This window comes from Geospiza fortis, unplaced genomic scaffold, assembly GCF_000277835.1.
Source record: "Geospiza fortis unplaced genomic scaffold, GeoFor_1.0 scaffold146, whole genome shotgun sequence".
In the NCBI taxonomy this organism is placed as follows: Eukaryota; Metazoa; Chordata; class Aves; order Passeriformes; family Thraupidae; genus Geospiza; species Geospiza fortis.
Window position 1 is genome coordinate 750,627 of NW_005054455.1, and position 15,312 is coordinate 765,938.

At 39.0% G+C, this 15,312-nt stretch overlaps 1 protein-coding gene across 28 annotated transcripts in view; it reads right to left on the reverse strand.

The window, feature by feature from the left end:
* Positions 1 to 15,312, reverse strand: part of RBFOX1 (RNA binding fox-1 homolog 1) — a 667,961-nt gene that overhangs the window by 33,444 nt on the left and 619,205 nt on the right. For 23 of the 28 annotated variants that reach the window (XM_014309823.2, XM_031062663.1, XM_031062661.1 and 20 more), the window contains 2 exons: positions 14,374 to 14,506; positions 5,570 to 5,609 (listed from right to left, as the gene is read on the reverse strand). In XM_014309823.2, the coding sequence (XP_014165298.1) occupies positions 5,570 to 5,609; positions 14,374 to 14,506 (173 nt within the window). Of the gene's footprint in view, positions 1 to 5,569; positions 5,610 to 14,373; positions 14,507 to 15,312 lie in introns of those variants that run through there. The other 5 variants (XM_031062648.1, XM_031062647.1, XM_031062657.1 and 2 more) reach the window with 2 other exon arrangements.

Genomic DNA, 15,312 nt, shown 5'->3' on the forward strand with positions numbered 1-15,312 from the left:
GGGCTTGTGTTCTGCAGTTTTGGTGTTGGACCAAGTTTTCTCATTGTTTTACTTCAGTTACTTCAGGTGATTGTTGATTACTGCAGGAAGAAAACACTTGGAGGAACACTTCACACTGGAAATTGGGGTGGGATTCCAGTTCAAACCCCTGAACTCAACTTCTGTAACAAGATCTATTTTACAATTATTCTCTAATTTTGAACTTGGCTGATACTTTAGTTGGAGAATACACCGGTAATCTTCACTACATCTCCTGAGTAACATTATATAATTATCCTCATGCCTTAGACTATATTGCAAAATAAAATACTCAGAACAAAACTGCAATAATTACATTTTTAAAATTAACAATTTTCAGTTTCTAAGTATTAGAAATGCTTTAGGAATTCTTTTTTTCCTCTTATATTTATATCCTGGCAGAAAGTACCTGACTTTGGACTATTATTTTGAAAATAATAAATCCAGACACCATAATGAAAAAATGTTTACTGCCTTATCTGTGCCCTCATATTTGCTACTTGCAGAACAATGATAAAACAGTGTTACAGCAACTTAAGTAGTTTTAAAAATTAACAATACTATCACTATCTATGACTTTGTGACCGAATCTGGAAAATAAAATGCAGCTGGTGCACTATTTTTGCCATTTGCTCACACAGAATCCATTTCTTCACATATTAATTTGAGTATCAGTATGATTTCACATGAACCTACATCCAGCATGGTGAGGTTTTGCCATCAGTGGAAAATTACCCCATTCCTGTGGTAACTTATTGCCACACACAGGCTCTGCAACACTGCTCTATAAAGGAACAGAGATGGAATGATTGCAATGAGGAAGGAAGGATGGAAAGAAGGATGTAAGGAAGGAATTTAGGCAAATTCCCCAGAGCAATTAATTAGAATTTCCCTCTCAATGTTTTCTACATCTCTGGTTCAGGCAAACAGAAGAAGAGCAGTGGGATCTGTCAGAGATCAGTTGGTGATTTTTATAGGGAAATCCTAATCAATTTTAGAAGGAAATCACACACATTTTGAATAAGATATGATAAAATGGAAATGAACAGAAAATTAAATACAACTGAATTTTTAAATAAAGTGTGTGTATCTGCAGTAAGGCTAATTTCCACAAAAGCTTACCCAGACAGAAACTAGAAATTACAAAACCACGTATACATGTGTGCACCTCCTCAAAAAATAGTCAAATCACTTTTTTCCCATGCTCTCAGACATAATGAACCACAAAGTGACTCTAAATGATGAGTATTTTTTCCTATTATCTACATATTTAATATTTCATATGAATGTTGAGAGTTAATTTTCCTCAATTTATATTTCCTATACTTCCTTTCACTCATGGATCTCTCAGAGTATTTTGCAAACATAAATTAATCAAGGTTCCAAACCTTCTCTAGTATTGAGAATTAGACCTGCCTTATTAACCACAAATAGAAGAATGGTATTAAAAATTAGGTGAATTAAACTCAGAGCTGCAGAATATAGAAAGTGTCAGTTCATTTTCCTCCACTCACATGCTATTGAGATTTAAACAGTGCTCTGCCCACTGAGTACAACTTTGACTGGGAGAATTAATAATAAATAAACAATCTACCTCCAGTTTGTGCTGGCTCAAATTATGGACCTGACCTCTGTGCAAGGTTTTGGGTATTTCTATATATTTGTGTTCCCAGAGGAAGCTGCTGCCTCAGAAAAACTCTTGGTAAAATACCCAGGCACCACCTGCACTAATCCCAGCCAAACAAATCACCAGCATTGCTCTGGTGAATGTACCTTTGTGAACGTACTTTTAACTTCACAAATAAAGATGAGATGAAAAGACATTTCATCCCTACCTAGCCAAACTTTTAAAAAGGCATCATGGAGTGTTCCAGCACACAGAGCAGTGCAAAGAACAACCCACTCCTCCCTGGGGACCCTTTTGCCCTTGGCAAAGTAATTTCTCCTCTTCTTGCTCTGCTTCTGTGAGTCACAGGGAATGGAATGGCACATCCTTCCACTGGCAAACACAAAAAATCCTTGGTTCTTCAAAGCAAACCTTCAGTGCTATCTGCAAATCCCTGTTTTTCCCCTCAGAACAGTGCCCTTCAGGGGACCAGATGGCTTCCAGGGACTCCACCTGGGGTCAGGGGAATGCTGGTTAGATAATTACCTCTGCTTTTCCCTTGGGAAGCAAATAAATCCTCCATCCCCAACTGCATCCTGGCTTTGAGCTAAAGGTGATGTTAGCTATTAGGAAATAGTCTCATTCCACATCCCTGACCATAAAAATCTGCCTTATTCTTGCCCAGCAGCTCAAAAAAAAAGATAAAAAAATTAAAACCTATACATGTATATTTTCCCATGGATTCTCTCCAGCTGCAGTACCACAGGTGCAGAATCTTGGGAAGTTTAGAAAAGCTTGCTGTGAGCAGTGAGACTGACTAATGGCCATGCTTAAACCATTACCAAGGGGCTTCTGGAGCTGGTGCTGACAGGTGTGGAAGGTTCTCATTTTCTGAGCCTTCCCACATTTTAGGTGTGGATTGACGACTGACATATTCTGAAAACATTCTTTATGACAATGGTAATAAAAAAAAAAGGAACAGATTTAAGATAAAGCAGAGCTATTATTCTAACTGCCTGTTTCTGAGACTGTTACTATTTTTTGCTTCATTTTGTGGAGTGTATTTTCTTATTTTCACAGGTGTCAATCTTCATCGAAGAACTTCTATATTTGCTGGCAGGCAACTTTAATTCTCTTTTAATGACTTTTTCTCTTAGTGAATCAATACTTAATTTTAAAAGGTCTTCCTTACTTCCTAATAATCTCCTTTATTTTTCCTACTCAAAGGCACATTTAAAAGGGAATTCAATAGCTCAGCTATTTCAGAAGGATTATTACATTCCATATAGAATTGTATTAAATATAGAATATATTTTATTACATCTAGAATCATAGCTGTTGATTTTTCACTTTAGACTGTACTTCCCACCAATTTTTATATTCCTAATCTTTTCTATTCCACTGGTTTGTATTGAGCAGCTCTGGATATTTGCTGCTCTTGGTTCACCCTGCAGTTTTTACCCAACCAGTATCTTTTTCTGTCTCTCCTCCCTCCCTTCCCCTAATCTGTGGTTTCTCTCACCAGAGGCTCTGTTGATCCCAAGTTCTGCACAGAATAGCAGAGTCCATCAATTGCTCCTCAATGTGATCAGAGCAGGATAAAACCCACTCTGCTGTACCCATTAATGCATATTTTTGATCTGGATTTTCACTATTGTGTGCCTCTTGTTTTGCTTTCTGTGGTATTTCCAAGGCTCCTTACCCTCCAATCTACCATTAAACCCTAGATTGTTTAAATGTTTTTTCTCCTTTTTTCACAGAGCATTTGTCATTTCACAAAGCTTCAGCTTTGCACTTAAAATGAAAAGCTGAGTGGAGCTATGTCATAAACAATTGGGATTTAATAAATAACTTGGTCTGCTGCAAACTGCTGCACTAAGAACTAATACACTGTGAATTTTAAGGTTTCATTTGATTTATGCCATTTCTTTCTATCTCTCTCTCCCTCCCCTGTAAATACTTTTTATACAAGAAGGCACAAATGTGAAGAAAAAATATTGATAAAATAAAAAAGATTTGTATATTTGAAAGAAACTAAATTTCCAGAAGAGTGTTTTAATTCTGTCAGCTGCTATAAACATTGTGTTGCATTAAGAGAACAAAGATATGCAATCAAAAATGCAAGGCTGCAGCTGAGAGAAAACCAGTGTAGTTATTCCATTTCCTAAAGCACAAAACTACTGCAGACAACAAAACTGTGGCCATACTAGAAATCAGTAATTTATTCAGTATCTTTCTCACTGAAACCACATTACATTTGGAAACAAAATATTAAGGTCTGTGAGAGGGTGTGAGGCCACTTAAAAATAATATTGTCAGTCACCAATGAGGTATTCCTGGCTTTCAGCAGCAGTGGGCTCCAAACCTACAAACTGCTCCAGGAACATTTAGTTCCCACCTATTCTCTCACCCTGAGCCCTCCTGAGAAGGATGTCTTGTAGCCCCTTCAGATTTCCGGGCTGGTAAACTGAGCAAAATGGATGTCAAACTCTTGATGGCTTGAAGGAATGTGAAAATTGGAAACTACACTTGAAGAAATTCCACACTGTGTGTCCAATACAGCTCAAAATTTGGGCAGCAGCGTGTTGGGTTAGATCAGAGCCACTTATTTGGCTTGAGCAAACCTTTAGCCAGGGGGTGATTCTTGTGTTGTAAACACTATCTGACTGATAACATCACTGACTACACAAGTACATAGGGAGAGGACTTGAAATCTCACTGATTTATTTTAAATATGTTTTTAAGCTGCACAAATGAATTTTCAGATAAGGATCAGCCTTTCCACCTCCGTCAGAAAAACAAAACCTACTTCATCCATAAATTCAAATTGTTTTCCTTCTTTATATAAAACTTACTGACAAAAACCTGTTCCCTTGGGAATAGTTCTAGAAGATTGCTGATAATGAACACAAGGGATGTTTCCTAGCATTGCCTACTTAATTTTTAATATTGATACAAATTGCAACTCATCCGTCTCATTTTATCTCAATTGAAAAAGTACAAGTAGGTTACAGAAAGTTGTCTGGTGAAACAAGATGATACCTGTAACTTAGAACCAGACTGCCTTATTAAAAGAATAACAAAAGTAAATATTGCTTACTATCAGCTATAAGAATTTTGGAAGAGTGAAATTTGGCCTCAACCCCCTGACACCTCTTGCATACTCAGACATATGGAGACTCTTTGCACACATTCAAGATAAAAAAAAGTTGGCAAGAAAAACCAATGTATGAAAACATGAAAAAAAATAGCAAAAATAAAAATAAACATATTATTTAAGATGAAGTAGGTGAACAATTAGGTGCATAGATAATGATGGATCCGGGCCTTTGAATCTTTCCTAACAAATTATCCACTTTTATTGTGAGCAGTCTGTCCCCATCTCCTTTAAACTGAAATGAGTGGATTCTAGAAGTGCAATTTTTGGCAGTCTACTCAGATTACAGACAACACATTGCCATATCTTAAACTTATATGCCATTAAGCTCCACTATCACCATGGCACCTACATATCCCCAGTGCTGGCTGATTTGGGAAACCTGTTTCTCTCCATGAAGTATTTCATACTTCAAGTATTAATAATACTCAGCTTGCCTCGATTTTTTAAAAAGAGCTTTTGGGAATTTGCAAAAGAATGTTTGTGCTTTGCTTTATTTTTTCTTTGAACTTCAATTACGAAGGGAGACGCCCCTCCATACACACACACATTTTTCACATCTTTTTGCATTCATTCAGCATTTGATTGAAGAGTTAATTCAGCTCCACTGAACAATGATAGATGTAATGAACAGAAAGGTCTTCCAATGTGAGAGATATTCTTCTCAATTCTTTCTGACAGGCAAGGGATGGTAAATAGACAAAACAGAGTCAAGCTAGGCAGCAAACTTGTAAAAAGAATGACTCTGGTAATGTACAAGGACAGCATGCACATCAATGAATACTTACATAAATGTCTGCACCATAAAATCCATCCTGGTATACAACACTGCAAGGATGCACACACAAAGAAAAACATCCATATTAGTGCATTTCCACATGCAAATGCCACCAACCCCTGCACAGCTGAGGTTAGTCTCTCACAAGAACAGAGGGGAGGGGGAAGGAAGGCACTCTTCACATTGGTTAAGGAGGTTGGTAGTAATTATCAGAAGTGAACCTGTACCAAATACATCATCTTATCAAGTATGCCAAATGCTTAGTTAAAGGCAAAGCATGGCAGGATTGGAAAAGACTTTTGATAAAGTTTGGGGGCTTTTTTTCTTCCCCTGTTTTTAGTTTTAAGAAGCCACATATTGATGTTTTTTCTTTGCTATAAAAATTTTCAGTGGGCCAATCCTACATCCTGTTTCAAAACCTTTGCAAAAAGCTATCTCTTGAAGCACTGCTTTCTCATCCTGCAGGTATGCTGACCCTCTGAAATAAAGGGTTGCTTCTCATTACTTAGATGGCAAAAAAAACCCCACAGCCTAAGTTGAAATGGTGAGAGGAGGGGGTGAAATAATTACACTGGTGGTGTTCTACCCACTGGGTCACATCTCAATATCCAGTCTACACAGAGGTGGGAGAACCCACAGGTACTGCATGGTTGGCTCAATGCACATTACCAATAGTGACAACTGGTGTATTGAGAATTTCAGGATGCTATTCTTTTGGAAAAAAAAAAAGTAACAACTTTGCCTACTTGAGCATTTTACAGCTTTGGCAAGCACGCCAGTGGTTCTGTGCTCCCCTGTTTTGGTTGGTTGGATACATTACCACTTTTTGTCTGAAAAAAATGTGGTAACATTGCCGTTACCAGTTCACCCAGAGATGGTCTCATTTCAGCTAACATCAATCATCACTGTAAACAGGGGAAGATTCTAAACCCTCCAGGATAAATGACACAGTATGACAGAGACAGCTTAAATGATTATGCTAAATAAAACTCCAACAGCACAACAGTGGCCTAACAATTACACCCATTAGGTCATTCTGGCAATTTTACATCCATTTGGCAATTCTGCAACCTGAAATGTGTATTTCCCATATCAGAATCAACCCAAGCTGTTTCAAGAGCTAAATATGTGAGCTAATAAAAAAAATAGGGATTTTTTGCAACAATATTTTCAATTTAGGAATACTATTATCTAGGAATAATAGTTATTACCAAGTTGCTAGCCTAAGACATTTTGCAGTTCCAACAAGAATTTTGATGTCAGAAATTTAACTGACCTATTGAGGTCAATGACCAAACCCCACAGGGCTGAGCTGGTATGGGTCTAAGTCTGAATCACTTGAGAAAATCATAAATATGCATACATGCACACAACAACATGGATAAAACTACACGATGATAAAAGTTTGCTATGGAATAATAACAGGTGAAAACTCAGCTCCACTTAAATCCGAGTGTTTCAGCAGAGTCAGATCTTTACTTATATATTTTTCTATTTATTATGTCTGCAGAGCAAAATATGCAAAACCTGGTCAATACTGGCAGCTTTCAGAGAGGTTGTTACACTGCTATTTTGGTTTGGATACTCTGGTCATTTTAAAACACTCCATGTTTTTCTGTACCTGTTTGCATGTAAGGAATAAATCATTCCACACGACTGTGAGGTAGGAGCACACAATCATGGACAGCATGGAAGGACTTGGATGAGATGACACACAAAGAATACTGAGTTTACTGAGACCGCACAGCCCCAGCCCTTGGGTGCTCACATCCCTGCGCCACTCCTGGTGGAGATGGGGGAAAGCTGGGGGAAGGTGGTTTAAGTCCTACCTCTGTTTGTAACCATCTAACTGCACTTCAATAGCAAATTAAACTCATTTTCCAAGTCAAGTCTGTTCTGCCCATGATGGCAATTGGGATGAAGTGTCCCTGTCTTTATCTCAACTCAAGAGCTTTTCCATCCTCCTTTTGTTGTCATCCTATCGCAGGGGTTCCATACTGTTGTCTCCTTATCACAACAGTTCCACACCTTGGTGTTTCTCATGGGCAGCTCCTCAGAGCACTGACTCTTCTTCACACAGCAGCCAACTTATGCCAGTTCCCTTCTCACCCAGACACCCCACTCTTCTATAGCATTCCTCTTCTCATTGCTTGCAGCTGTGGCCTGGTAAAGTCAGGCCTGCTCCTAATCTGTGATAACTGGCCCAGCTGCAACTCCTTAGGGGTGAGATTCCTTTCTACATTATCTTTATTTTCTTGTATTCTATCCCCCTACATCCTTTCTCCCCCTGTGCTCTTGAGAGGGGGAAGGAGAGCACAGCTGGGGGCTGTCTGGCAGCCAGCTGAGGCCAACCCATCACTGCACATTCACACATCCCACTCTCCATTGCTATTAAACATTGCTATTCAGAAAATAATGCTTCTGAGAAAGCATCTGTCAGAAAGGGAAACTTTTTTCTTCCTCCTCTTGGTGAGCTGTGGATACACAGCAAAGATTAAAAGGGGCTGATAAATTTTTCATTCCTAAGTGCAGCTGGTTGTAATCTTGGACAGGTTCATTCATCCACCCCAGTCCTCCTTCCAGTTATGTACACACAGAAACTTATTTTGGGTACTAAATGAAACCCCTTCATAAATACTATGCTGAAAAATGTACTCATCCCTAAAATGAGACAGATATGCATAACTCCATCATTAGACATGGCCAATATTAAGATGAAGTGACAGAATCAGGCAAATGAGTATAACAGTCCCAAGCAGGACTTGCACTACAAAAAAAAAAAAAAAAAAAAAATCAGCTGATTTTATCTTATTTCCTCTCTATGATCTTGCATTATGACAGTGATATTAAATAAAAACCCTTCTGCTTCTCCGGAAGTTTGAGGAAAAGTAATTATTCACATTTCCATAGATTTTTCAGAGAATATTTCCTCTATTCAGAGTCCTTGTCCTGACTGAATCTTACTAGTAGAGTCGAATGTATTTTCTAACACCACCCTTCATCAGAACTACAATGTGTAAACCACCAAGAACTAAGTTTTGATTTTCTTTTCTTTAGTATATAAATTTCCAAGGGGTTTTTTGGGTTGTTTTTTTGGTATTTTTTTGTTTCTTTGGTTTTTTTTTTTTTTTTTTTTGGTTTTGTTGTTGTTGTTGTTAGTTTGGTTTAATTTGCTCGGTTTTTTACCCGTTTTTCTCTCTCTGAGGCTCTAAGCAAAAAACAAAGGGGATGTCCTGAGCATGGGAAGAGACTGAAGGCATCACACAGGGACCCATGTTACAACAGCTCCTTTTACACTTTATATTAAAAAAAAATATCCTGGTAGGCAGGTAAGACTATTGCTCCTTGTAAAACAACAGAGGTTTTTTTAATAGCCACATTACTGAAATCCGAGTTACTTCACCCCAAGAATGGTGCTAATGTGCTTCCTGAAGGAATTAAAAAGAACAAATTCGGGGGATTTATTCAGCTGTATTTTTTTATTTTATTGTGCTAAGGAAAACTCAGAGAAGTGAGAAATCTTGATTTTATAAGAAAATGTGCATTTAAATATCAACATAATCATTCCCTGAAATTATTTTTATCTAAATAGGGAACTCTTTTGTCATCAGACATTATACATCTGACTTGCATGAGTTTAGCTCCTTTATTTAAGGAGCTCCTTTATTTAAGGAGCTCTCCATGTCTTATAATCACTTTTTGTAACTATATTAACACAAACTCTTTACTAGTTTAGATTCCACCTTTACAATATCCTGGGAGAACTACATCTGTCTTCATTATCATTTTTCTGTCCTCATCTTTCAAAAGGATTGAGTTGAATAATCTCTCAATGACATGAAAAGACAGCCCTTGATTGCACAAAGCTTCGCTGAGAAACTTCCCAGCAGCTGAGGATCCATGGTCCTCAGCCCATACGTCCTGCCCAGGGCAGCACAGCCAGCCTGGGTGGGGATCCAAGGGAACAAAAGGGCAGCACATCCCTGATCTCCTGCCTGGGCACAGCAACGCTCACAGCTCAGCATTGCCTCTCCAGCACAGCTACAAGAAAGCACTTGGGGAACAACAATTTTCTCTTTTCTGGTTGCTGGGAGGGTCACCCTCGCTGTCCTGCACTGTCCAGCTCCTGGTCTGGAAGCCACCTTTAATGTGAACCCTTTATCTGGGGCCTTGAGACAAATGAGAGAAGAGGTGCAGCTACAGCCTTATTAAACCAAAGTCCTTTGGTTTAATAAACCAGCCTTACTTAAACCAAAGACAGGACTAAAGCAACACTTTTCCACACTCTAATAACAGAGTTTTAAGTTAAAGCTTTAAGCTCTAAACATCTCACTGAAATTCTTGTAAGAGGCAGTTTCAACTCTTTAGAATGTTCTCTAATTCCAGTTTCTTGCCTTTCCAGTTTCTGCCATGGACAAGTTACATTTTCTGCTTTGTGATATTGACTGAGGGCATTGCTGCAGAGAACAAAGCTGCAGACACAAATCAATATATGCTGGCAAAACCCATTTTTTGTTCCAACAATTGCACATATGCAGAGTCCAAAGTAAAAAGAAGTTTACATGCGCCCAAGGAAATATAGTGTGAAAAAACCGTAACAACCTGAGTAGATGTGGTAGCTCATACTAATGTTCTTATATTTAGAATTCAGAAAAAGAAAATGTAGCTGTATTTTCATTTTGAATCAGTCACCGAGTAGCACTTGAGAATGTTTATTTTAACAAGAGGAACAGCTTCTGAATAGCCTCTGTTATTTCTCCTCCACACTCCCCACAAATTTGCAATTCTATTTAGGGCTGGGTTTGTTTTTTTGGGTTTTTTTAACTGTTCTTTTCAAAGAGAAAAAAGCATATTGCTCTCCCCTGCTTTCCCAGAAAGACAGCAGAGGAGGAGATACAGACTGCAACTAATTCTCTGTTAGCTTCCTCAGAGCTGAAAGGAGTAGGGAGGGAATGTGAAGACAAAGTCATCACACACTAAACTTGTGAGAATTTAAAGCAAAGGATGATGAAGCAGAAAGGCTCCTCATCATTTGCACTACTCCTGCTGTCTACTACTGCTCTACTACCAGATATACCATGACTCTGGGTTTTCTTGACCACAAATTAAAGATCTCTTGTTTCCCTCTCCTGCTGCACCATTTTGAGGTTAAGCTCCCCAGTGCAGATTTCCAAACTCTAAATTTTAGTGTTCAGTATTCTGACACAAACCAAGCTTTACTCCTCATCAGTGTCAGGGGGGTTTATGATACACACATTAATTATATGTAGTTAAAAGTAAACTGCTCATTCTCATATTTCAAGGCATTAGAGATGATGCCACAGATGCTAAAAGTGAAGTACTTTCTGTGAGCTAATAAACAAGATGCTATCTCAAGGAATTGTGAAATGTCTCACTCAAAAGTGAAGGATCCACTAATTACTGGGATAGTTCCATGTATCTCATGAACAGTAATTCCATTTTTAAATTACACATTTTAAAGCACATGTGGTATTCTTTGACTTATAGGAAAATAATGGCCTTAAATATGGTTATACCCAGAAATCTCCCTGGGACCCAGCAAAGCCTGTCTGCTGCTCCCCAGTAAGTGGGAGGCACAGCAGAAGACATCCTTCACCAGGAACCACCATAACTCATTCTACCTTACGACCACAAGACCTAGAGGAAGATCAAGGACTAAAGTTAATAAAAAAATGGAACATTAAAGGCAGTAGTTGCAATCTTCAACTTTATATTTTGCAACTACACGTAGGCTGTTTCTAGAAATATTTTTTCTAATTAAACATGGATGGATTTTAATGTAAATTTATTATTAAAATGATAGTTTTCACTATAGAAAATGTGTATTTTTTTTAATGAGTGAAAATACTCAAGTATAAAACTGTCTACTTGGCTGTAAGGCTGGGCCCCTTCCTTGAGTGAAAAATAATCAATTGCTACAAAATGGATTGCAAAACAGCATTCAAAGCTTACTCAATTTCTCTAATCAACAAATGCTATTCCAAGTTATTTGCTTCCTTCTCTAAGCTGATTCATTCCCTTATGATCTCTTTACTATCTTAATAATTTTCCTTGACTTCTATTCATGTTGAGACTGAAAACCACATTCTCATAACTTACTTTCATTGATTAAAGATTTTTTTTTTCTGATGAAAATTCCTTATTGTTTCTTTGATGGGTCACGGGATAGAACAGGTGAGCAGAGAACAAAGAATCACTCAGCAATTCCATGTTACACTCTTGTATCAGCGAAGAGACCAACATGAGATCTAATATCAGGCCAAAGAGATTATGGGAAAACAAAGGTTTATTACCCCAGCTGTCAATCAGGGCAACAGAGATGTATAATTTCTGTACTGAATTACAGCTTATTGTAATTCAGTAGAGAAATTATACATATCTGTATGAATAACAAAATGGGTAATTCAGAGAGCAGGGCCTTATTGGAAAGTACAGGTGGATGGAAAAACAAATATCTGAACTAAGACCTACATGATTTAAGACAGGACTTAGTAATTGAAACCTTTTGCAGTGTCAAATTAAGTTTGGTGGCAAGGTGAGCCCTAGATTAGCAAGGGTTCCTGACAGACACCTGGAAACCATAAGAACAGGATGATGGGACCTGTGACAACACAGGGCTCCCTCTGAAGCCAGATTTGGCACGAGCATGAAGGGAATGAACTCCAGCCAGCCTGTCCATCCACCCCGCAGAGCAGAGGGAGTGCAGAGCTGAGCTCCTGGAAACCAGCTCAGCTGGAGCACTGCTGGACCTGCCTGCAGAACCTCTGCACAGACCTACAACAGGACTTCTCTGTGCTTACACATCTAACTTACTGCTAAAGGTGCTGGCAACAAGCAGTACAATTACATGCGAATATACATGTGCTACTCTTGGAAATGGAATTCATGCTGCTCAGTCACTGAACTAATTATAATAATGTATATACCACCACACACACATACACATAGAGCACCCACATGTGGCCTCTTAAATTAAGGCAAATTTAAATTACTTACTCAGCAGAAAGTATTTACTCATTTTGCAAATACTGACCAAAAATTACTGTCCAATTCAAAAACTATCACACACAGCTGGTAATTATTTCTGTATATACCTTTATGACTTTGTATTTAACTAAGGTGTGATGTGATCATGAAACTGAGTGGCCCACCTCGTTATCTCACTACATAATTGCACTCTATGTTCAAATTTAAGAATTTGCTTTTAAACAAGGTAGAGATGGAGAGTCTCATCTACTTTCTTTAGATGCAGTATGCATTTGGTAGCTGAGGAATTCTGACTGTTTCCATCTTTGCCATGTACAAATGCCTGGACTGACTCTAAGAGTATGGCAGCAGAAGGATAACTTTAGTGGGACACCATCCTTGCCCAAAGGTAATTCAGGCAAACTTCAGAAAAGTTTGTCTTTCTCCAGTAGTAGTAATACTATTTTTCTTAATAAACTACACAAAAAAAACTCAAATAAATCAACAGAATACACTTTTACAAAATAACCTGATTCTGTGGCATGATTCTTACATTACTTTTTAGAATGTCTCATTTCTTTGAGATAATAAACTGCCCAATGTGACAAAATGGTCAAACTGCCTGTATAAATAAATCCCTGAAAACTCAGGCCAAAGGCTGACTGATGAGATTAGCAAATTTGTCTGGGAAAAGATACTCCTTTTGGCTTAATGGAAGCAAGGTTTACTGAGAAACTGTGGGAACTGGTGCAGGGCACCCATCACATATTGGAATGGAGCAGGGGGACAGGGAGCTCCTGCACAAAGGGACATCCCCAGTGGGAGCCAAGGAGCTGCTGAACAGGATTTCAGTGAGGGCAGGGAGAGAGTGAAAGAGAGAGAGAGAGAGATCACCTTCTCTCACTGCCTGTGCCAACCTTTACTGACCCATCCCAGGAAGAGCCAACAGCTCTACAAGGAGGCAATGGCAAATCCAATTTTTATGACAAAATACTACTCTGGCCTAGGATCTGCTAAGTTTTCTGATTTTACAGATTTCCTAATTTATTAACAGCTGAAAATCTTTTGCTAATATTACTAGGATTTTTGTGTTATATGCAGCATACGAAGCCTTTCTGTGTCAGGCTTTGCAGTGCTACAGGAAAAACTGTTTATTCTTTCTTTCCCCGAAAAATATACATGAAACCTAAACAATCTTCTGAAATAAAGAAGATTATAGATTTACTAGAAATTGTTACTATGAATTCCTCTTCTTCGTTCCTTAGTTTACTACTTGCTTTTAGTAAATGCAGGTCACTGACAGCAAAACCTTAAGGCATTATTTAAGCAAATGTACACAAAAGCCATGTCCTGAGAGGAGCACCCCAGATTTCTATCATGGCAAAGATGGCAACTAGAAAAACTAAGCAAACTGCAATAAAAAAAAAAAATATATATATATTAAAAAAAAAAAATCCAGCACTAAGCCTTCAGGTGCAGAGACAACTTTCAGCAGGCGATTTGAAGAAAAAAAGAAGTTAACTCGATCCAACCTCCTTAATAACCAGATGTTTGCAATCATCAAAAATATACCTTTAGCCGAAACAATCTCCCCGTTCCGGAGCGTTCCGTTTGCGGGAGCATTTACATAACAATATGTGACATCTGAAATGCTTAAGGCCACCAAGCATGGCAGTACAAATTACAGTCATTTTTCAAGCCGCAGTGCGAGGCGCCGGTGCCGGGCAGGCACGACCCGCATGCAGCAGGGCTGGGAACGGTGCCCAGGCTCCTGGGATCCATGCTGAGCCAGAGGTGAGGGAATTTCAGAATTTCAGAGCTCCTTACCCGCCGTAGGCTGGGATGGGAGGAGGGGGAGCTGCTGCTCGGAACGTGTTGTACACCGTGCGACCCCGGCCTCGTAGGTGGGCACCTCTGTACGCGGCGGCTGCGGTCGCAGCAGGGTAGGGAAATCCTGGCACTGCAGAGGGAGAAAAAAAAACAAACCAGGGATTAGTGGGCAGAGCCCATATTCTAGAGAAATTCTGAAGTTGTGATGGTGTAAAAGCTCGCCTGTAGCTGGACAAGGGAGTCGCCAAAGTGTTTTAGCTTGTCTTTTCACACAATCTCTGCCTGCAAAGAGCGGCAAACTGGGAATTTGGATGGCAGTGCCACATTCTGGAGCAATTCTGGGTGACTGTGTTCACAGGGGTCCGAGGATGAGGGAAGAGATGAGGATCTGACTCCATGTTTCAGAAGGTTTGATTTATTATTTTATGGTACATATTATATTAAAACTATACTAAAAGAATAGAAAAAAGGATTTCATCAGAAGGCTAGCTAAGACTAGAAAAAGAAAGAATGAATAACAAAATCTTCTGTCTCAGAGAGTCCGAGCCAGCTGACTGTGATTGGCCATTAATTTGAAACAACTCTATGAGACCAATCACAGATGCACCTGTTGCATTCCACAGCAGCAGATAACCATTGTTTACATTTTGGTTTTGAGGCCTCTCAGCTTCTCAGGAGGAAAAATCCTAAGGATTGTCCTAAGATGTCTCTGACAAATCTGGAGTTGTGATGGTGTAAGTGTTTGCCCATAGCTGGACGAGGGAGTAGCCAAAGTGTTTTAGCTCGTCCTTTCACACAAATCTCTGCCTGCAAAGAGCAGACGGCAAACTGGGAATTTGGATGGCAGTGCCATTTTTGGCTTTGAGTTTCTCAGAGGGCGCTAATGAAAAGAGTGTTGACTGGTTCAGCCGGCAGTAAACTGGGAATTTGGATCGC